At 32.6% G+C, this 25,051-nt stretch overlaps 3 protein-coding genes across 7 annotated transcripts in view; 2 read left to right on the forward strand and 1 right to left on the reverse strand.

Moving 5' to 3' along the window:
- Positions 1–421: 421 nt before the first annotated feature.
- Positions 422–4,476, forward strand: LOC110999880 (polycomb protein EED). Its single transcript, XM_022269148.2, has 7 exons — positions 422–683; positions 815–957; positions 1,872–2,043; positions 2,263–2,802; positions 3,456–3,608; positions 3,981–4,097; positions 4,276–4,476. The coding sequence occupies exons 1-7, from the start codon at positions 660–662 to the stop codon at positions 4,363–4,365; spliced, it is 1,239 nt and encodes a 412-aa protein (XP_022124840.1). The 5' UTR covers positions 422–659; the 3' UTR covers positions 4,366–4,476.
- A 4,403-nt stretch (positions 4,477–8,879) lies between these two features.
- Positions 8,880–22,860, reverse strand: LOC110999875 (putative thiamine transporter SLC35F3). The gene is made up of 9 exons (XM_022269139.2): positions 22,273–22,860; positions 21,890–22,042; positions 21,346–21,511; positions 20,865–21,043; positions 19,816–19,944; positions 15,641–15,830; positions 15,116–15,205; positions 14,687–14,816; positions 8,880–11,430 (listed from the first exon to the last, which is right to left on the reverse strand). Exons 1-9 carry the CDS (start codon positions 22,591–22,593, stop codon positions 11,313–11,315), a joined length of 1,476 nt encoding a protein of 491 aa, XP_022124831.1. The 5' UTR covers positions 22,594–22,860; the 3' UTR covers positions 8,880–11,312.
- Positions 22,861–23,920: 1,060 nt separating this feature from the next.
- Positions 23,921–25,051, forward strand: part of LOC110999874 (ankyrin repeat domain-containing protein 17) — a 38,601-nt gene continuing 37,470 nt past the window's right edge. For 3 of the 5 annotated variants that reach the window (XM_022269132.2, XM_022269137.2, XM_022269135.2), the window contains exons 1-2: positions 23,921–24,262; positions 24,962–25,003. In XM_022269132.2, the coding sequence (XP_022124824.2) occupies positions 24,074–24,262; positions 24,962–25,003 (231 nt within the window). In that variant the 5' untranslated portion in view covers positions 23,921–24,073. Of the gene's footprint in view, positions 24,263–24,566; positions 24,734–24,961; positions 25,004–25,051 lie in introns of those variants that run through there. The other 2 variants (XM_022269134.2, XM_022269138.2) reach the window with 2 other exon arrangements.

Consider the following 25,051-nt stretch of genomic DNA (forward strand, 5'->3'; position numbering starts at 1 on the left):
TCACACTTTAAAATGATTTTTGTAGTTTTTTTTTGCTTAGCAATTGTTTTGTTTAATATTTGTAAGACCTCATGATACTCATTAAAAATTGTATTGTTGCCGAGCGTTGGCAAAGCAGTAAAAGAAATATGTTTACAATTAATTATTTCTTTCAAAACTATAAAATTACCTCTGTCAGATTACAGTAACATATAGATAATTGGAATTGTCCATTAACAAGATATTGCCCAGGTAACATCGATATAAAAATTATATTATGGCCGCCGTTACAAACTAAATTTCGATAAAGTATCTAATGTCAGTGGCATCACGAGTGTTCCCTTATCTGTCGCCGTTACAAAACTAATAATCTGTGAATACTTCGAAACGACACAAATGTCATAGAATCCGTTGGTACAAACTTACTACTTTTTTCTACCTATACACATTACACATTAAACAATACTGAAAACTTAAGTCAATAAAGTTTTCCCCCTCAAAAGCACGGAGCCTGAATACAGAAAGAATAATTAATAAAACTTTAAATTTCAAACTGAAACATCAATCGCCGACCGTTTGTTTAATCATAATATCTTAGATATTATAATAAATGTTACTTGATAGATTGTTAAAATTACAATTAAGATTGTTTAGTAACGTCACTGGATAATAATTTCAATATGATTTTCTCCGAGAATGAAGGAGTAAGTACAACAGCTTATGATATACTATTTGACTAAGAGGTTGTGTTGATGATGAATACACGTTCTAACTTTCATGAAACATGTACATTAAATGTAATACAATATCTATAAAGATTAACTTTTTATATTAGGATGATACCTCAAGTGTTGACAGTACTTCCAACACAGACAATACCTCTCGAAGTGAGACACCCACCAATACTAGAGTGAAAAAACGCAGAAGAGGAAAGAAACCAAAAACAGTAAAACCTGTTAAACCTCCTTATAAGTTCAAGTAAGTTATTGTAAAATGTTTTGTTGAGATTATAAATCTTTTGTCTATTTATTATAAACACTATTTACAAATTAAAATTGTAGACTTAGAGGATTGTAGTTGATTTGTAGTATTACTTTAATATAGTGTAATGTGTGTATCTTTAATATAGTGTAATATATTATAAGTGGTTTTATTTTCTAGGTTATTTCAAAGATATGTATTGGAAACATAATTACTTACAGCCTCTAGAAACAACACCACCAAAAAAATTCTAATGATATTACAATCTTAACAACAATCTGATTATTTTTTGATATTTGTTATTTAGATTAAGGACTGTCAAATTCTAATTATCAATCTATATTTTTGTCATTTTTTGTATAAAATAAGTTTACGCCTTAGCTCAATTCCATCTGTTCAAAAATTGGTATTTATTTATTATATTTTTACATTTAGGTACAAAAACAGAAAACAGATTGATTACATACATACAGTTATAATACACTAAACAACATCTGAAAATCTGACATCTATTTATATCTGTACACAGCATTTTACACTGAATATCAACCAAACAACATGCAACATATTAAACTGAATGACTAATGAATGAATAATTAATTCAAAATAGTAATTAAGGTTGCAAGTATTCACCATGAACTATCTTTCTAAATTTACATAAGATTATTGTGAAAAATATCAACTTCAGTAAACACAGCATTATTATATTTGCACATTCTAACGAGCGGAGAATTCTGACACATTGTTATTAGTTATAGGTATCATAAATAATTCCTGGATGCGCACAGAATGCGTCGGTACCTTGATTTCTAGTTTCTCTAAAAGGTATATAAGTAGATATCACTAGATTTTGACATAAGATCTAATGTAAAAAAAAAAGGTTGAAATTAATTTGTAACTTCTCTTATCAGTTGCAGTGCTAAAGAAGATCATGGCCAACCTCTATTTGGATGTCAGTTCAACCACAATTTAGGTGATGGGGAGCCCCAGATTTTTGCTGTTGTTGGCAGCAACAGAGTGTCAATATATGAATGCCCAGAATCTGGTGGTTTTAAATTCCTACAGTGTTATGCTGATCCAGATGTAAGTCCATAACAAGTTTTAAGCAGGCATGACTTTCCACCAGAGCTTGCAACTAATAACAAACTTACTGATAGATTAAAATTTGTCAAGTATCTCCCATTTTTTTTACTTGGACTATTGTGTAGTTACTAACATACATTGTTAATGCTAAAGAAAGTAATTCATACATTTACAATCTATAGAAGTTTAGCCTAAATTTAACAGCAATCATGATTTCAGGTTGATGAGACATTCTACACCTGTGCATGGTCATATGAAGAAGAAACCAACCTGCCATTGCTTGCCGTGGCTGGCTCTCGTGGTATCGTACGAATTTTCCATCCTGCTACACAGACTTGTATTAAACATTATATAGGGCATGGACATGCCATCAATGAAGTAAAATTTCATCCCCGTGATCCAAATCTACTACTGTCAGCTAGCAAAGACCACGCTCTACGTCTCTGGAATATTATGACAGATGTCTGCATAGCCATATTTGGAGGTGTAGAAGGACATCGAGATGAAGTGCTAAGTGCAGATTTTGATTTGAAAGGTGAACGGATAATGTCATGTGGAATGGATCACTCGTTAAAGCTATGGAGGTTAGATAAACCGTCAATGCATGAAGCGATTAAGCAGAGTTATAGTTTTAACCCTCATCGAGCACTGAGGCCATTCAATTCATTAAAGGAACATTTTCCAGACTTCTCCACACGAGATATACATAGAAATTATGTAGATTGCGTGCGGTGGATGGGTGATCTCATTTTATCTAAGGTAATATTTATATTACCTTTATTATAATGGAATTCTTTAACTCGCGGAAATTTACACTATATACGAGCCCGGTGCAAAATAGTTCGTCTAGTATGCAAAGAAAATTAAAAACGTTTAAAAAAAGTAAACCACAGTTGGAGGAATGTTTTAAAGTTTTTTTTCCGCCAAGAGATTAACCATTCCGTCGCACTTCGATCTTGATGGATTTTTACGAAGAACTTTGTTCATTGTCCGCCATAGGGTTTCGATCAGCAACAAGGTCAAAATCTCGTACAGAAAATTTTACGCCAGACGAACTATTTTGCATCTGGTCTCGTATTTGTTTATAAAATTGGCACCTTCGATTCAATTCAATTCATATTCAATCTTCCAAAGTTTTCTCGAGATAATTTCATAAAATATTAAAGAAAAAACATTCACCAATTCAATAAGATAATAACTATTGTGCTGGTTTTCCCACAGGTTTAATAAAATAAAATATATCAATAATTAATTTTCTTTCAATGGATGAATGTTTAATGTAAAGTACTTATAGGTTGGTGGAGTCCGCACTTAGATTCATAATTGGTCCGTTGTGTGATAAAAATGTCCTTTTAATGAATGCAGGGATCTTCCTACATTGTGGTTATCTCAAAGTTTCTTTTCATTTTCAGTCATGTGAAAATGCCATAATATGTTGGAAGCCAGGTCGTTTAGAAGAAACTGAATTACGTCCAGGAGACAACTCAATTACTATTGTGCATAGATTTGACTACAAGGAATGTGAGATATGGTTCATTCGGTTTGCTGTTGACTATAGCCAAAGGGTAAGTTTTTAGTACAATGCTTTAATCATTATTTTATTAAAAATTAAATTATTTATTAGATTAAATTGTATCAGAAATGTCAACAATTTTATTGGTGTCAAATATGAGATTGGCAATGTAAGCCTTAAAATTCTTTAATTACATACTTTACTATTTTTATGATACATTGTTACATACATTTAACCATTCTAATAATCCCTGTTATATTAGTATATATTAGTTGGTACAAATAAGACGCCCACTGTCTTTGTACTAGCTAAAATATTATGAAATTTGCAAGTAAGTTCTGTTTTCAACCAAACCTACCTAATATGAATATTATATCTTAATGAGCATTCTTTTCCTTCATCTAAAAATTCTATTGGTGCTCAGGTAATAGCACTTGGTAACCAGTGTGGCAAGACAATGGTGTGGGAATTGGGTAATGTTGCTGGAGGATCGAAAGCATCACAACTCATACATCCACGATGTGTTGCTGCAGTCAGACAGGTGGTTTAATTATTCTTATTTTGCTTTGTTGTTATTGTTTCATTATAATTTTAAATTTCAACTTAATTTAATAATATACCCATAACTATGTCACTTCGATTCCTATTACTCTTCCGATAATGATTTTAAAATAAACCAAAAAGTAAAAAAAAATTTGCTACTTAAAACTATTTTTCAGGTAACATTTTCTAAAAATGGAAAAGTTCTTGTCAATTGCTGTGACGATGGCACAATATGGAGATGGGATCGAGTCAACAATAACAATTAGATCTTAACGAATACTACTAATTATTTTTATTATACTAATACCTTAAGAGCATCCAGTGTTTTATACTCTACTGTTAATGGTAATTTGTAATAATAAATATGGAATCTACCATATGATGTTTCAATTCATTTTGTATTACTTTGTAAGTCATTTATTCCAATAAAAAAGGATTATTCTATATAGTAACTAAATAAATCAAGCAGCGACGAACAATTAGTCCTTCGAGCCGGAATAACCCAAGCGTAAACTACAGGGTACAAGGAAATAAAAGACGATTTACAAAAGTCATTTATTGAACAACGAATTACATCTACATTAACAAATGAATCACAGGGGCAAAGGTTTTCTCGTCCTACACGTTACGTTGTTACTAAATTCGTGTTTAAAATGATTTGGTCTGATAGCCCAGTCATATTAGGGCTTTCACCTCGGAATGAAAGATAATAAGCTGCAAATTGGTATGAACCTTTGTTTTGTCATTCTAAATGTTGTCTCAAAAGTCACAATCGTTATCGTGTCCGCGTCTCAAGATATTCAAGGTCAAAGGTCACAAAAATCGGTTTTTCGCGAATATCTGGCTTCCTATCGGTTAAATGAGATTTGCATTTATTATAAAAGTTGTAGGCTATAAAATTCCCTACAACTTTTGTTTAAACTTTTTTTTCATACGACCAACCGTTTTGAAGGTAGAGCGCGAAGTGCACATCGTACAGTCATATACGGCCTAATGCAAGGTCAAGCGTGAGTTATGGTTATCAGTACGTTATAAAGTCAATTATTTACTTGGAAATTATAATTATTAAACAATGCCTATTATTTATGTACTAACTATTAATTATTTATATTTAATTAAAGTAAGTAACTTGATTATTTATATATAATTATTCATATTTAACTATTTAAGTATAAAATATTATTAATTCTGGATTATATATTTTAGTTTTATTTTAAGTTAAAATGATAGTAAGAGTATATATTTGACACATATTTTTATTTATTATTAAATACGGCATAATATACATTTATCAAAATGTGAGTTCAAATATCAAAAGTATCTTTGTTGATATTAATTGTAATGAAATTGGAAATGGAAGCTAATTATCTTCTTCTTCTTGTCGCTCAAAAATGTTCGATTCATTGTCATCATCCTCATTATCTGTCATGTTCATCTCCAAACCTTCCAGAATATCGGGATCATATGTATTTTCTTCATCGGGATTACTTGGATACAGTGAAGCGTTGAGGCAAGCTTGTCCGTTGCACTGGCCGCAAGCTAAAGAACATTGGAGCCCTGATTTTCTGCATCCACAGCGGGAACCACAACCATTTTTGCAATTGCAAAATATTACGTTTAGTAGTTCGGCTGGTGCTGGAGGTAATAACGTTCGTATGGGCTCCAGGATTTCATTTTCAAGCATCCAGCCCCATTCTTGAGGTTCTAAGTCCTTCCCTAACCACGTTTGAATCTGGTAGTAGACACGTTTTATGTGTTGATGAGCTGCTACACTTGTTGGTGGAAGTGTTGACAGTTGTACAGGTTTATTTAGTTTTGTAAATTTGATGAATTGCGTGTAGCGGAAATGATCAATGTTGTCCTCAGATTTTGGAGCATTATATAATGCCAACAAGATGCGCACTCCATTTTCTAATAATGTTTGTTTTGGGCAGTTTTCTTGTTGAAATACTTCCACCAGTTTATCTAAATCAGGAATTTTTTTCCAATGCTCTAGTAACAGTTTTTTTTCCTTTTTTAAATAGCGCAGAAGTCGTGTCACAGCCACTGAATGCGTGTAAAAATAAAATGTGCTTTTTAGTACGAGGATATTGGTCAAAACTTTTAGTAGAATATATTTGTGTTTTGACATTGCCTTTGCCAACTTTTTTCAAAAAAAATTCCTGATGATGTGACTGAGTACGTCCAATTAAAATAACGAGCAAATCGATATCTTCTCCTATGATGACAGCAGTCTTTTGATGTTCTGATAAGGCAATAGCTGTGTCAATGATTAATTATATATAAATAATCAAGTTACTTACTTTAATTAAATATAAATAATTAATAGTTAGTACATAAATAATAGGCATTGTTTAATAATTATAATTTCCAAGTAAATAATTGACTTTATAACGTACTGATAACCATAACTCACGCTTGCATTAGGCCGTATATGACTGTACCATGAGCACTTCGCGCTCTACGTTCAAAACGGTTGGTCGTATGAAAAAAAAGTTTAAACAAAAGTTGTAGGGAATTTTATAGCCTACAACTTTTATAATAAATGCAAATCTCATTCAACCGATAGGAAGCCAGATATTCGCGAAAAACCGATTTTTGTGACCTTTGACCTTGAATATCTTAAGACGCGGACACGATAACGATTGTGACTTTTGAGAAAACATTTAGAATGACAAAACAAAGGTTCATACCAATTTGCAGCTTATTATCTTTCATTCCGAGGTTGACCCCTTTTCTTACCTAATATGACTGGGCTATGAGAAGTACATGACATTTGATGATAATACACGATGAGGTGGTAAATTTAAGTCGATGGTAATGTCAACTTTTAAAAACATCTTGAATTTGACTTAAGTTACTTGCCACCCCACAATGTTTGGATAATCTGTTTGAAGACAACACAAAGGAATTTTTTACGACCTAGGAAGTTTAGCTGTCTAACATATAAACTCAAAAGGTTTACTAGCTTTGTATTCCAAAAGAACTACGGAGCAACATATTATGTTATCAAATATGTATAGAGTACAAGTAAACAGTAGCTAGCACTTGGCTTACCATTAAGGATGACAAATTGTTTCTCACCCTTAGTGGTAAGCCGATAGTAGATACAGAAAACAGGACTAAACAAATTATACCTTGACAAATACTAGTCTAACACCTACCATATAATAAAGATAATTCAGCACATTGCTTGCATAATAGTGAATTGAACGTGATTGTAAAACGATACATTCCCAGATCGCTACAGTGTTAGTTAGTCTAAGTATAGCCAAGTACATTACTTGGCGGCCATGTTCTTTTTATTTATATCACAATATCTCTCATACCAAACTAGGTCACACGGTATCTAACACCATATATTTCTACCAGAAACATACTACTTCTACTTATAAATGACGCTGTAATTGAATTTAGTCCATTCCAATAAATGTCAGTCTTTAAAATTTTTAATTAAACATTCTACAATCATTAAACATAACCAATGTATAAAAGAGGTCAATTATATTTCGTTTTTCAACTATTAATAAACCAACAAATGTAAACTGATTATTCTAATTTCAATGTTTAGTCTGAATAAAAACTAGTATTATTTATAATTTGATTACTAAACAGCAAAATAACTATTTTAATTTCTGTATCTGATAGTCTCTACACGTTACCACTAGTAGGTAGGTATGTCTAGATGTTAAGATTTATGACGATTTAATAACTATTTAAACACTACTGAATATTTCAGATACATATGTTTATATCTATATAACCGATCTTGTGTTTCCAAATTGTTTAAATTATCTTCGATAATAAATTTTAATAGTTTTTTAGAATATATGATAGAGATATTTTAAAATACTAATAATTTTTTAAAGCCAATAAAAAGCGATTCAAAGCATCTTTAAGAAGCCAGAAAGACGAAGAACGGTGAGAAAGATTGAAAAGAGTATGTATAAATTAAACAAGCATGTCAATATTATGTGCACGATGTCAAACTTATTCAGCACATCTTTCAAGCAAAAGAAAGAAGTAGAATACTTAAATAATGTTATAATGCACTCTCGAAACTCGAAAATATATCATAAAAAGCTCTGATATACAAGAGTTTAGATTCAAATACGGAAAATGTGGTATGACAAATATAAACCAAAAGAATCAGTTTAAAAATGGTACAGTGGTACATTTATATATTATGAAATAAGTGAGCAATTACGGTATAACGACAGTAAATTATCTAGCATAATTGATATTCAAATGCCCAGAGAAACTCCATCGAAAGAGGATGTTAAATGACAGTCGACATTAATTAATTGTCTATTGTATCGTCAAAATTCAAAAAAATCTTAAATTGGTCTAATCCGGATTTGTAGTGTGGACATAAGAATATGTAAAATACTAAATAAATAAGAAATAAGGCCGGTATTGTAAAATAATCTTTTATTACCCTAAGCTTTATAGCAAGACTGTTTTAAATGAATAACGTTGTTTTTAGATTGCGTTTTCCTAGAAAACAATTTAACATATAAGAAATGTCCCAATTTAAATTGGCGAACGGTCTCAACGACTGTTTGAGCTATTGTTTATTGCGCGAGAAGCCTTAGAACAACGCAATAAAGTACTGCTATAAAGTTTATGTAGTCCCCCACAAGCCTAGGAAACAAACAAAAGCCGATGATAAAACGGTAACCAAAAACCCTCTAAATTTTGATTAGCGTTTAAGCACTCGACCATACTATCTAGCACTACCTTGGGATTGTGTAATTTGAGAAGTGTAAATAAAACTATGTTAACGAACCTAGTCATATATTAAAAACAAATACATAAGAAAAAAATGTTTAACATAAAATAGACTAGACGTCGACTAGACAAAAAAAGTAACTTAAACAGGAACAGTGTATACAAATTATAGTCCTTTTTGAGTAGGCATTTGTCGATAATATTTTCCTAATATTAAAAACTTAACATATTTTTGAGGTTCACCATTAAAATAATGCAGATGATTAAGCAAAAATGTTTATGGCCAAATGAAAAACGCCAATCAAAGAAAACTAAGTAGTAAATTATCTTAACATGTATTCAAAACGTTTTACAAATTAAAATGCATGTAATTTTACAAAAAAGATATTCCTCCGTTAGCGATAATCAAGAGTTGTCTAATTGTTCAAATGACATGATTTTAATTAGATCAGTGTACGCTTTTTAATAAAATACTATGCATTAATAACACTTAACAAAAATATATTTTCTTTTGTTGCCCCAGGTATTCTCATTCATCTATAGGAATATAATCTAAAACAATATTTAATATCAAGGGCAACAAATCGGTTTCCAGCCTTGAAGAGTGCTTCGACTTGTGTATTCAAATTTATAAATTAAAGTGAATTATATCTATATTACGTATTTGGAATATATTTTTATGCACAACTAAACATGCAACTTATATATAAATGAAGATTTGACTAGAATTTAAATTCGTATCGCCTATCGGAAGCCAATCTACTTCTCAGTTTATAAATGTATGGAAATTTTCGTTAAATGCCTTTCAATATACAGTACTTGCAATGCGTACAACTATAACATACTACACTCTATAGGGGACTAAATCAACAAACTTATGTTTACAACTCGTTTAATAAATAAAACTGAACTTGCAAATATCATTTACAGATAGAATAGTTGTTGCAGAACAGTTTTTTCATGTTACTTTACGTTTCTCTCGCAATTATAATGAATATGGCCTAACCGTGTTCCTGGTATAGTTGTTTAACGAAACTTTTCATACATTTTATAAGTTGTCTAACTATACACTAGAGGGCGGGAATCACAACATCAATTAACCTATATCCTAAAGGTGCTTTAACTTTAATAACTTTCTATGTAATTTTTAAACGAAAGATTATATTTTGGATCAAATAACGTAATTTCATACAATTACAATTATTTATTTATCGGTCGTTATAGACGAAGTTCTTTCTTTAGCAACATTGGCAGATAAACAAAATAAACAGACCCGTGCTTTGTGCCGAATGTGAACACCACATATTAAACTAAGATTTCCATCCATTCGTTACGTTTTACGTTTATTACGTTACTAAATTTGCGTAACACACTGATTATTTTGAGTTATTATAAAAAAAACTATACCATAAATATTGACGTTTAAATTTATTCCGATTTATATAACCAAATAGGAGTGCATATCAGTCTGTAAGTACTAGTAGATAAGTAGACGTAGATAATTAAACGTACGAATGGAAATAATTGTTAATATTATGCAACTATACATTAGCCCCAATCTATATCGACCTTTAATGTTAAAATGAGATTCCATAATATCCAATTCGATTCCAAAAAAAATTTACATAGTTCTCTTAAAATAAACCCACACCATATACCAAATACTTCACATAATTCAATGTGCGATTCTGTACGACATGCACCATTGTCTAATTTCTCTATATTTCACTTCTAGTATGTACTCTTGACCTACTAAATATCTACGAGAATTCCTAATACTACTTGGGTATCAAAGATGTTAGAACAAATGTTTGCTATTTGTGTAAGAATTTTTTGATGCTTTCGCCTTCCTATTCTGAATAGCCAGTGACGTTTTTACCCGAAAACCTTTAGCTAACACAAGTTTGCATTTTGCATGACGACAACTTTAACACAACCTTTTACAATTGCATATCCGTCATTCAATAATAATATCATAAATCATAAATATAGGTTCTTCTGGGTTACTATTCTATATGAATAAATAGTGTTCTGCTACTAACTAATTATATTCGAGTGTGAGCTAAAATGCGTTTCGGAATGACAAGTTTTACGAATAATCCGACGTTTTGCTTGGCAGTTTTGACTAACCGTCAGGTTATATTGATTTGACACTTATTTCTTCTACAATTATAATAATACTCCAAATACTTGAAAGGTTAAGTTTTGACACGAAGATATTATAAAGGCGGCAAATTTTTTATAGACAAAAAATATAATATCAGTTTTATGTTACTAAAGCATTTTAATGATGATTTTTTTATTGCATTAGGAAGTGTAGTTGAAAAAAAATAATATTGAAATTAAACACGCAAGGCACGTTTTAGTGTCAAATTATATTAAGAATGTCTTCGGAGTCAGTTGATTCGAAAAACCTCACCTATAAATAGAAGAAACAAGTGTACAACCAAACAGTATAGCGTTTTTAATATCGTGTAGGCGGTCACCTGACACGTCCGGACGGCGACCTCAGATGCGAGCGTATGTATCCGGTGCGGTAGTCCACAGTGTCTCGGTTTCTACCGGAACCGTCATTCCCGCGTTGACGACGACGGCTCCATCTGTCCATAAAGATTAGCTGTCAGTACCCTTATCTATGGCTAGAGGTGTGTTGCGAAAGTTATACAAATAACACTCTATTATATATATATAAAAAATATATTTTAATATAAAGTTCTAGCTTGTAACTTCACTCTTCGCTACAAAACATTGCGTCCTTTAATTTTCAATAAGTAGGTATTGCAATTCTGTTTTGTATTTGATTAACAAATGAAATATTTATAAAAAAATATATTAAAAGCTAAGACGCAATGATTTATTGCTTACAATTCACAGCTTCCAACTAACGGCTTGTCAAAAACATTCAATCGTGAATTTGTTAGTTGACCTTAGAGATATATCATAGCAGAAATATAGTTGCCAAAAGAGACCGGAGAAAAAATTTAATTTTGATAGTTTTACTATAGTTGTTTTTAAGTTTACTAGTAGTCTACATTAATACAGAATAGTTTGAAAAAAGTTTTACATCATTTAAATTACCCCATCAAAAGTTTGACTAGCGCAAGCTAATAAAATCCACACTCGAACTACGAAAAATTACGTCACCGTGTTTTTTTGCGGTAATGAGTATTTACAATCACGTATTTCTATTACCTACGTTGTCTAAGTGTATTGCAATCTAAAGGAAAACTTATCCTTATATGGACGACTAACACTTCCGCTATAGAACTCATGATTTGGTTGGCTTTAGGGAGACAACTCTTTATTGTTCCTTTTTTTCTTTAATTTATCGACTACGAGGGATCAAATCGAAGTGTATTATTATTTATTTAAATAATTATTACACACATATATATATATATATATATATATATATATATATACAGTGATTTCAACTATTGTTACTATTTTTTACAGTTAAACATAGATTATGTCTACATAGAGCCATCCAAATCTTTTGTCCATGACATTAGCTAATGGACAGATGTTCACACAACACTACAGGGTGAAGTACCTGTGGACACGTAAACCAAATCAGCCATGTAGTCCATTTTGTCTTGTGGCCGTAGTCTGTCCTTTTTGAATACGTAGTGTTCCCTAACAAACATTTATACAATTTTGATGATATATCTAAGTCCAATAAGTGTCTTGTGTTATACATATTTCATTTCATGAAGCCTTCACGCAAAAAAATATTCGTAAAATTTCGAATACATAAAATATTTATTCGAAATAATGAAAAATAAATTCGTCTATATCACTATACTCGTATAGTATCGTAGGATGGAAATATCTAATTCGTAACTTTGAAGTCAAAAAATGTTTTATTTAATAAGTAAACTTCATTGAATAAGTACAAGGGTGCTTTTGAGTTTGGATAATATAATATAAAGCAACGGAAAGTCAAACGTAGATTTTATTTCAAATGCTGATCGATTTGTGTTCAAAAACTTAATCTGAAATTACCCCAAAGACGTCTACTAACTAGTCCGTATCATACCATAGCTGTGCAAAGCAAAAATTTGCCTTTGTATATGTCGCAGCCAACTAGCTTAATTAGCCGTTCAATTAACAGCCTAGCCTTTAAACTAAACGGCGACTGCCCAGCGGCCTAAAAGATAATCAGCCGTAGTGTTTGATTCAACATTTAATAAACTGGCTAGCTTATCCTTAGGTCATTCGTACGATAGAGTCATTATTTGGCAAAAATAAAAGAGATGAAACGTCATATGACATTAAAATATTGCTTTTAAAATTAAATTGCTCGAGTCAAATTCACATTACTATAGTCACTACAATCTTCCATTGTACTTGTGATTTTACATGAAACTTTGGAACACACCATCAAAATTTTTGATCAACTGGCTAAACATCTTTGAAGCCGCTAGTTTAACGGCGCCATTTAGTTAAAATACTAGTCTTTTAGTTGAACGGCTAATTAAGCTCGTTGGCTGCGACATATATACAACTTTTTAACAGTCTCAAGTTCCGCTTCCGTGCCTGAAACGTTCATAACTCATGGTATAAAAGGACACCTTTTGCCACAAGTTTTATTCAATTCGCTTTTTTGTATGTGCGAGACCAATGATATTTACTGCCTTCTTTTATAACAGGGTAAAGTAATCGTTTTGTTATGTTGTAAACTTAAAATAATTTGTTTAAAGCCTAAACCATATCATTGAGTGAAAACTATACCTAGTCCAGCCATAAGTTCTGTTACAAATGAAAATGCATTTTTTTAAGTATTTAATATTATTAAAATTTTATACCTACATTTTAATTAAAGTCTCAGCAAAAAAAAATTGTATTCAAAATGGCCACCTTTGGCTTTTATACAGGCCTTTAATCTGTTTGGCCACGAATCTATGGAATTACGAACTGATTCCAACGAAAATTTCACCACGGCTTGCTGCAAAGATTTTTTAAGAGACTCAATGTCACCATGGTGAGAGAGAGTGCAAGAGGACATGTCCTCTAAAACTGAACATAATTGAAGTCTGAGCTAGATGAGGGCCAGCTCTTATACGTAGAAGGATAGAAGTTTCATAGCATGATCCAAGACTGTATCTTGATACACTTTGGCTGAAGTTTTCGCTCCTTTTTCACAAAAAAAAAGTTTTGTGACTTGATGAGACACGCCCCACCAAACCATAACTGATGCTAGGTAATTACCACGTTGTCTTTCCGACCACTTGAGCAGCTTCTTTAGAACTGTGAGCATAGACTTTATCAGTTTGTTTATTGTATATTGTTTGTGTTCCTCAATCATTTAAAAAAAACATCGGTATAGAGGATATTTCTGTGCTTTTCACCTGTGCATCGACAGGAGGCGTTTAGATATTTAATTGTAAAGAGTAATTTAGGGCATGTCCTGTATCCTAGAGGGAATAATCATTTCTCTAAGATTTTTTTTCTTCCTTGGTTTTAACAGCATATACGACGGCTGCTACGGCTGATGACATTAACACCCTATTCCATAGTGTAATTTGATAGTGAACACGAAAAAAAAAGTAAAATGGCGCAAAATCGAAACAGGTTTAAAAAACAATATAGGTGTTCCAAATTCAAAATAATTAAAAAAGTTGAAAAAATAGAAAAATTTTATGTAGCAGTATTTATGGCTAGACTATTATATATATTTATATACAGTGAATAAATATGTCTTCCATTATTACCGACCAACTTTTCGTCGACTCTTTCAAACCGTCTCATACTCATAATACGGATATATTCTATAAAGGGACGAGCTGGACCCGCACTTGCCTGAGTGCGTTCGGGATTTCAAGCGAAAGCTATGGAACTAGCAAAGTGCCAAACCTGAGCAACCTCATGATGTAGTCGGGCCAGTTATCGGGCAACATCACCAAGGAGAAGCCCACTGTTATCAGTATTATTCCCGATAGCTTCATGCCTTCGAAGCACACGCCATAAAGCACCACGTCCAGAGCTGGAATTTTGATTTATTAGTTAAGCCTCACTCACAAGCTTCAGGCGCAAAGTAGTAGTACAAAGTCAAATTTTAAATACCAAGAAGTCAATTTCAGTACATTTTACTATCCTTTGCCCACAAGGATATCGTATTTTTTGGCAAAATTGTTTTACCAATTCAACCATTTTTTTTTTAAATTTAAGTAAGTAATTCTACTTAAAACCGTAAAATAAAATATTTTATTTGCTATTTTTTTAGATGCAATCGTATAATTAAAGACTATTTTTGTTAACAAAAGGATTATCATTTAAACTCACCAGCTGATACAGGTACAGCAGTGATGAGCGCGATTGATACGAATATATTATACGTCACCAAATTGCCGAATTGAAATCCCATGTGGAATACTGAAAAAAGAAAAATAGATGTACGACCATAAAATCTAGGGTGACGATTTAGAAAAGACTATAACTTCCATATGTCAAAATATTTTTTTGGCGTACGAATGTCTTCTATGAAAATTTTGTACGGCACTTTCCCAACTTTTTTTAATTAAAAAAAAACAATAATACAAATAACTTTTAGTCTTTTTTTTATTCTTTCTTGTTTCGAAGACAAAGACTGGGGTCGTAGAGCCAGCTGAATGAGTGATATCTTTTTAAGCTTTAATTTTTTTTAGTTACATATGCTTTAAAAAAAATATATTTAAAATAATTTTACTTTTACTTTATGCATTCGTTATATCAATCATACATTAATATAATTCGTTATTTGCGTGTTCATATACGAACTTAACTTTAGTTGTCAATTTTTATAAGAATGATGCAAAAACAAATGTTTACCGAGTAAGGCGACGCTGGCTATTAGCAAGTGCATCCAGGGCATCCGATGGGCTGGGAGTAGCTCTGTGCCAGTGAGATAAAGGGCCAAGCACACTGGCCACAGTAATGTGGCATTCACTATACCCAGGATTGAAAAGAACAACGCTCGTTGACCTGTGTTCACCTCACCCATCACTTTTCTGAACAGCACCTGTATACAAGAGTAATTACGGTTTAATTTTATAGAATACCCGGCAACCGTTATGAGTAAAACTTTAAAAATTATATACAGATACCGGCAAGCATTTAGCACTTCCGCAAATGGGGATTTGCTTTTTAATTGCACACTGTCTAACAAGGATCGTCTAATTTATAATTTATGATAAAAAGGTAGAGGTTTTATGTTTTCTTGTTTTATGGGTATGTGATATTAAGTACTTAGTATTTTTGTACTGACTAGAAAACTTTCTATTGCATTATAGTATATATTTAATTGAAAACAACAATTTTGATAATTCAGGCTGCAATTTCCCCGTACTAGACTGTGTAAAGTTAGTAATTCTTTTTTGGGGAAAGGGATACTCTTCTTTAATAAAATCCCAGAGGCTCTTTTATCTCTGCCTTTTAATAAATTTAAGAAATGTATTAAAGAAAAGCTGTGTAAAAAGGCTTACTATAAAGTTATTGATTATCTAGTTGATAAAAGGGCCTGGGACTAGTGCTGGGCAGGCTGCCTCTAATTAATTTGATATATTTGTTTTAAATATTGTTTGATGATTTGCTTTTTTAAAAAGAGTACCGAGAGTTTTTTACGCCGGCTTTTTCTCTCGGCCTACACCCTCTGTCTTTGCCGATGAGTAGGGATGCCTACAAGTTTGAATTGATTGACGTGGAATAAGTGATACCTAGAAGATCTTATGTTCCAAAATAAACGTATTTTATTTTTTATTTTAATAAATACATATTAATATTAGAATGATATCGAGCGTTCAAAGATCTCTACTGTTTATTATGATTAGTTGTCGATTATTGTATGATCGTTCTTACCCTAAATTAAATAATTAAAATTTAATAAAAGGGCAACTGGTTAATCGGGTCACCGAACGTGATATTTGTAGGTCACTAATCGCGATATAACATGCGATAGTGCTGCAATGTTAAGCCGATAATAATTATGGTTTTTATTCTCACACCATGCCGAAGTTTATTCGATGTACTTATAGAAGAAATCAATTCACATATTTTAAACTACTAAAATAGTCTGATCCATTGATAAGTTGAGCAATTATTCTTGTGGTTTTGATTAATGAATAAAACAGTGGCTCTACAACCTTTTTAGGCCTAGTCTTCAGATTCCCGTATCTGCTTCATGATCACTTGTCAATCTAATAGTCAAGTAGGTGATAAGCCTTCTGTGCCTGACAAAGGCCACCTCAGACCGGCCGAGCCAAAGAGTCGGTTCCTAACGCTGATCCTTCACCGTTCGAGAGAATGTTAAATGCGCACATAGAACGTTCATTGGTGCAAAGCTAGGGCTCGAACCTACGATCTCTGGGATAAGAGTCACACGCTGAAGAATATACTGTCTCATCGATAAATCGTGTCATCGAAGCCCCGTAAGTAAATATACTGAATTCACTTTTAAAGATCTACAATCACTATTCACTGCAATGAGTATTTAGTTTATAAGTTTGACAATAATTCAAAATAACATTACTTGCCTATTATGTTAATGTTTGTATTATGGCGCTTCTAAACGGGCCATGTTTTGCGGCAATTGATGGCTGCAACACATGGCCCGGCAACATTGCAAACAATGTCAACCACACTATGCAATGTTGCAGTAATGTCCCGGCCATATAGCCAAACATGTTTTGTGTAGCCACTTATGGCCGATATGGCCCCGATGGGTTGCCGAACGATCGCTAGGCTATCGAATTCAACTGCAATATTGCACAGCCAGTTCTATTGTTGTTTCAGTCACTCTCTTTGTTATGGCATAGTGTATCCTTTTCTACGCGACATGAAGTTTGCTATGAGTGAAGTGTGCCTGTTGCTATATTCTGTGTTTTGCGATCAGCTGCATTTTGACAACTACGTAAAAATGGTTACTGGTCTAAGAAGACAATTACTGATTTTATTGAAGAAATACATTTGCACCCCGAGTTGTGGGATATAAAAACCGGCTCATAAAAAGATAGAAATTCTAAAAAAGATGCATGGAATGAAATCGCTGAAGAGTTTGGCATAACAAGTAACGAGGCTTACAAAAAATTCAGAAGCCTAAGAACTTACGCAAATAATGAGGAGAAAAAGAAGAAAAGTGGTAGTGCTGGCGGTAAAACAGTAAAGTGGTTTGCTTAAGATGCGATATCGTTTCTCTTTACTCAAAATACCACGAAAATGAAAACTTCTTACGTAAGTATCTTTAATAAAATATTTTAGTCATTATAAATGTACATATCTCTGTATTACGTATGTTATATATCGATTGATAAATTGAACTTCTTCCCTCGAAATCTTTTGCAACTTGTTTCCATTCTGTTACTCCTGACGGCATCTGACAGGCTTAAAGATATACTAAAAATTTTATGCATTCACAGGCGACTGAAACTTCATACTGACATCAGTGCTGACCCACGTGAAGTCGTAGAATCAGAAACAACCGACACTTTGGAAGCCGTCGATACTACTCCAAAACCACGTACTAAAAGGCTCAAAATATTATACGCGATGCTGGCGAAAATTAAAACGAATATGCTGCTACTAGATACCTATTATTATTAAATTTAAAAAGTACATAATAGTTACTACCTATGCGTAACATATTTAATAAACCTATGTTAACTTACCTTGATGTATTATTTTAATCCTTCTATAATAGCTGTACACACCTCTTGTATAAAAGTTGAAATCTAACACTCGCAACAGGTACATAAAACTTTTAAATGAATCTCCTGTTGCCAAAAACCGTAGAGTTATCGCAAATCTCGTGATGGCGATGAAACAGGTATTGCTGTTCTCATGTTTGTATCATTTCTTTTTATTTTTGGTCCAATTTTGTTTAAGAGAAAGTCAAAGTCGCCTTTTGAAATTCTAGCCAAGTTCTTGAATAATTTATTATCAAGGCTTATTACTGCTAGACTCAAATTGTCTACAGTTTCACGCCTATTTAAGTAAGGTCGAATCCTCAATATCTTCTTTTTCTGTTCTTTTAAAATTAATATAAGCTGCTGCGACAAGTGTGATTTCATCAGCCATTGTTGCCGGTATGTGTGGCCCGTTTAGGAGTCTGCATCATGGGCCATACTATTGCTGACATATTGCAACACATGGCCCGGCCATAGATTGCTCGGCCATCATCTGCATTAAAACATTTTTGTGATGGCCGGACAATTAATTGCCAATAGTGCAGCCATCAATTGCAGAAAAACATGGCCCGTTTAGAAGCCCCATTATATGACATTATAAAATTAATATGACATTTGCAAGCCGATTTATATATGGCGCATTCTGCGGATTTTAATTATGTATATCATAGAAAATAAACGAATTCATTTTTTTCAATGACGATATGTCCTGAAACGCGATTACGAAGTTTTTCCGACAGCTACGTAAATATGTATTATGTATGTTTCTCGACCTTAGCCACTTAGGCTTTGGTTCTTGTTGGCACAACTGGAATTGAAAAACCAGAATTCCCCCCTTTAGGCCAGAGGAAGAGCAGTACTTTCGTTCCACCACAGACCCAAGACTATGTTATGTGCATATCTTTCATATTTGGTTTCTAATGTACAATTGGTTTAAACTTGAGTCAGTTTAGGTCTGTATTGGTAGTGCTTTATTCATAAATCCTAGTTAAAAAACAAAATTAAAAGAAACAATCTTGACTGACCTTGCCTGTATCACAATTGTACGTATCGGAGGTCTACGATTGCGTGATTCAAATATTTGATTATTTGGAAATAATCAAATATTTGAATACACGCAATACAGTTTCAAATTATTGTTAATATTAGAACTATTTTGTTATTATATTTAGTACGATAAGTGAGATTATACTTAAGCAAGTATAATCACACACAGACAAAAAAATAGCAATGTTTCGTTTATTTCGAGTACTTCTAAATTTAACAGTATCGATTCTATTATTTTTAAGTCATGTCTTTGTCCTTATTGTAACTTTTTATATGTACCTTGAATATAGCGAAGCCTGCCGCTGCGCAGGCGGCTAGTACGACTCCGCCCAGGGTAGAGTTGCCTGTGATACCGTCCATGTAGGCTAGTAGGGCGATGCCTGTATCACAGAGGATGGCAGCTACGATCTGAAAAGTTATATGTACACTAAAAGATGCAATTTTTGTTGAAGGATTAATTTTAATAATTATTAAACAGCTTATAATTTTGACATTGTTAAACAAAAAAGTAATCATAATATTATCAGTAAAGATTTGTATAATTAAGGTAATTCAGGCTTTACTTCCCTGATGATTACTTTATAATAAAAATAAAACTTTTCTGTCAGACATGTTGTTTTGGTAAGAGTTAGTAACCATTGGATGTTTTTTGCTATAACAACAAAACAAAAATACTCATACAGTGGGACATGGTCAGCAATATACACATTCAGGATTTGTACTATGCCTAACATGATTCATCAAAAATGCCATTATTTTCGAAAAAATGACATTAAATCCGTCAGTTCGAGTCCCGGCAAACATACCTGACATGCTGCGGAACCTCGGCAAGCCCATAGCAACCCTAACATAGTATTCTGAATATAGAGTATTAAGGCCTTTTGGGTGAAACAAGCCTATAGGCAGCACAAGTAAAATCACAACATAACTTGACTCCAGACTAGGATATTACTCCTTACGGCTAACGCTTTCTCAATCAGCACATTCAAGCATGGTCTGCTACACTTTTCATAATCATATCATAAAAAAGATCAGTGAATCACACTCATGTTAACATTTACAGTTTATTATTTACTCAGGCAGTTTAACTACTTTTAAAAACTTATTTAATTATGGATATATAATAAATTAAAAAGTCCAACAAAACACTCTCCTTAAAATGTATATTTCCATATATGTACAAATTACATCAATTAATCCAATAAGAATAAATCTTTTTAATTATACTAAAATATGAACTTTGTTTTTCAACTAAAATTTACATTAAAAAAAATGTTTTGTTTTAACTTTGCATTTTAAATGTCTATCAGATGTATTCAGTATCTCACCCGCACTCCAACAAATTGTTCATGAAGTATGACCCAGGACAGAAGATAGATACAGGAAACATTGGTTGCAAAGAGAGCAACTACATCCGTTGACAACAGAATCTTGAGAGAGTATGTGTACATGTATATTGTTACTACCCATAGCAGACAAAACAGACTGCAGCGACTGAGGAAACGGGCTGTAAGTGACATCATAAAGTAAATAATATATGAAAACTGTCCACACACAAAGTTGCATGTGGATAGATTTCTATCGTTTTATAACTTATGATATAGAGAACATATTTCGCTTTGTGCCAAATAGAAAAATAACCTGTTTATGCAAATATAATAAAAAAGCACTATCTACACTATATAATCTTACAAAATTTCAACCTGCCATAAATTAATATAAAATGGATAGGCCTTTTTATATGTTTTGCAACACAATCTTAGCAGAAAATCGGTATACAACAAATTAAAGATATTACTATATTCTTACCAAAAGTGAAGCCCTTTTCTTTAAAATCATTAAATGCGTTGCATGCTATAGCATTTGCTGATTTACACTTATTGTGTATGAGCATTACAATAAGATATATTGGATAGAATAGTATCAACCAGTTGGTGCAGAACCATGCTGTGAAGAATGGTGCATTATATAAGTGCTGTAACAAATATTACTTATTAGTTTACACCCACACAAAAACAGATTTGAGATATTCTCATATTCCTTTAAAGAAAATCTGTTTCAGAGTCATATTACACTGTAGGGTAATAATTCCTCCATTTCACATTTCCATTAATTTAGTGGAGAATTTAATCAAAGATTTTTAGCACAGCTAGTTGTAGTTCTTATAAGAGTTATGATATATGAACAAATTGTTATATTCAACAGTTACATTATAAAAATCAGTTATTGGTTTATTACCTGTATTTTCATGACAATACAATAATAATATAGTCTACTTACTTAATAACTTCTTTCTTTCTACTTTTACCAAACCATTTTATACTACATAGAAAATTTATCCAATTGTACTTACATGTGTGCGAAACCTTGATGTATAATTATTGAACATTGAAAAATCTGCACTATGTATAGGGGAATAATCTTGTAAATATAAATATTTTATACAATGCGTTACAGTCACCCAGGATGCCACCAGAAGAAATGTGACACAGATTCCATAATAGATCTGTAACAATAACAATACTTAAAAGTCAATACAAGAACAAGAGAAGATTTAAAATGAGATATGTGTTTGATAGTTAATCCTACATTAACTTTAAAGCCCCAAGCAAGTAAGCATTAAATAAATTTGCTATAAATTATCTATGCTATAAGATGGTAAACTACAGGCAAAAATTTAAGTTATGGTAATATTAGCAATAAGAAAAAAATACTAACTATTCAAAGATTCATTACCTTTTTAGCGATCTTCGAACAGCAAGAGCGCGGGCAACCTTTATCCCTGACCTGCCTTTCTTCATCCTGACTACTGGCTGCTGATTCACTGAAGGTTTGCTGCAACGAGGGTTGGGTAGTAAGAGGTGGTGCTGATGAAACAGATGTTTGAGGCGTCAAGGGTGCCCGAGGACTCAAAGGTGTTGGGGGCCCATTTGGCCGCTCCCTCTCGACATCAATACTGCGATCAGCCTCTACCACCTCTTCGCTTGTAATAATTACAGACGGTGCACGCACTCTTTTAGGATTGAAGATCGTTGGGACGTCTCCATCCCTTGCCATATTGTTTTAATTTAAAGCATCATGATTATCTCATCCATCTCACATCTAGTGTTCGCATAATTTTTTTTCAGGTTTTCTTATGTTGATGAATATTTTTAAAACCGATTCACATCTTCACAAAAGCCAAAATTTCTCTATACTATCATCAATACAATAACTAATATTAATGTATGCTTTAATTGCACGCAATAATAACAAGTATTTTTTCCGAAAGCTTTTCATAATTTCCTATAATTCTTGACTTTGGCGATCTCAGATCTGTCAATAAACTTTTCATTACGAAATGAAAATTGACTTGGGAAATGCCAAATTGAAGCGTAAATATAATCAAGCTCGAACAGAGTCACAACTCACTAAGTACAAACTTAACAAAACGTAAAATAATCGATTATCGAATCGTAATAATGTAAAAAATATTTTTGAGTTTGTAATAAACAAAAAAAACAAATTTTTCCATCCTTGCTATTTTAGCGCGATTTTTAACCTTTAGCCAACAATGGCCAAGCCTAAACTTCTTAGGTTTTTAGAGTGTGTACTGTGTGTACTTATTTATACGCGTTAGAAGTTATATTTCTTTGGCGTATGGAAAAATATAACTAAAATGCAGTGGTGATTAACGATAAATAGAATATACAACTTTAACATAGTTATCGATTTCCATGCCACCTAGACCTAACTTTACGATGTCGAATTTAGGTGTTGGTGTGCGCGTGCTTCGTAAAAATTCACTCTCATCATTTTTCTCCATCTCGCCAAAAGAAGTATAACTTCAAAAAGAAAACACGTGGTTACTTAGTATGGATGTAATCTTAATCAGTCTGTCTTGTATATTCTTATAATCTACTCTTATATATCTGTATTTTCTATATAACCTATATTTTGAGAGACATTTTTGTAAATAGATGGCGACACAAACTTGACACATAGTGCAAAATAGATTCACCAGAGGGAGATAATTGGTTAGCCTACTTGAAGCATCCGGGAACTTCGCCTCGACAATGTTGCCAAAATAAATATTTTACTAAGTTTAAAGGCAGTTAGTTTCGATTGATTCTTAAAATTGTTTAACACTTAATTCTGAAACAGGAATTAATGCATTATCATATTATATATCATTGAAACTCACATTAATACAGAAAATACCACTAGAATGATTGAGTGCTTTTATGGAAAAACCTATTCGAAAATTAAAACGTTCCAAAGGATTATTGCCTACAATTGCCTCTAAGGTAGAGTTTGTAGCAATAATGCTCTTGGTTTTAAATAGGACTATATTTTTTTTTAATCCTATGTTCTAACCGGCACACCGCAGACGCAAAAAGGCAACACCACGCCATAGTGTAAGTGTAGAAGACATGGCGGGTATCAGCCTTGCTAAATGATGAAATAATTTTTGTTTGCTAATATAAGAACGTGTTAATTTCATTAAAGAAGTGTTGATATTAAAAGACTAATTTAGTTTAATTGGATTAGGATAAAAATGCAGAATGTCGGACAGTCTGAAAATCGAAATATCGATAAGGTGAATGTGCAACTTGATGTGGTAAAATCGTCCACTCCTCAAAGTTCGGCTTCGAGTCCAGCTAAATCTGAAACCGAAACATATTCGGGAGCACCTGCCAAATACATGACGGACTCTTCGGAAAGCGAAGATGACTCCGTATCCGAGGTAAAAACGTGTTTTGTTTTCGCAGAGGCGGTGGCAGTGAGGAATTGTGATTATCTGTACCGCTAAATGCTGAAAGGGACATCTTGTACATGACTATACTTTCAATTTTTGGTAAAATTTCTTATCATTCATGCTTAAATATCTGGAAATATGATGTAGCGAAACAAAACCAAAAAAATTACGCTCTCGATACGGTCTTAGGTGCTTGCCAAATATTCCGTAAAACGTCAGATACGTCGGGTATATACGTTCCACTGAGTAGTGCATGAATTTATTTATGCCAGACAATTAGATTTTATTAAATTAGTTGTTTATATTTTTATACACAAGCTAGATTTGTGGTAGAATTTTAGTTGTCTATTTGTGTTAAGACAAGAGGTTGACCTAAGTGGCCATGTTACTTGAATCGCATGCATCTACTCCGTGTGAACTGCGGAAATATATATTCTTCGAAGTTATTTTGATGTGATTGTGTGTATTATATAATAATTTTGCGAATTAGTTGTTAATAGTGATGAACAATGTTGTGCTTTGTGACGTTACGCATACACAATTACGATTTGTCGTCAAGTAGAATTCGCGCAAAAATGTTGGTTGGTGGCGAATTACAAGGACCATTAGTAGAAATGATTAGTGTTAAGATTGTTAATAAGCACCCCATTGCTATTATATCTGATATTTTTCTCATTGGTGTTATAGATCTTGTTGGCTTGTTTGTGCCTTAGCAGGCCAGACCTGTTGGTAAGTCCACTTCATTGGATGCAGTAAGCTTTCAAATACAATTGCTGT

The sequence above is a fragment of the Pieris rapae genome, chromosome 17 (assembly GCF_905147795.1).
Source record: "Pieris rapae chromosome 17, ilPieRapa1.1, whole genome shotgun sequence".
In the NCBI taxonomy this organism is placed as follows: Eukaryota; Metazoa; Arthropoda; class Insecta; order Lepidoptera; family Pieridae; genus Pieris; species Pieris rapae.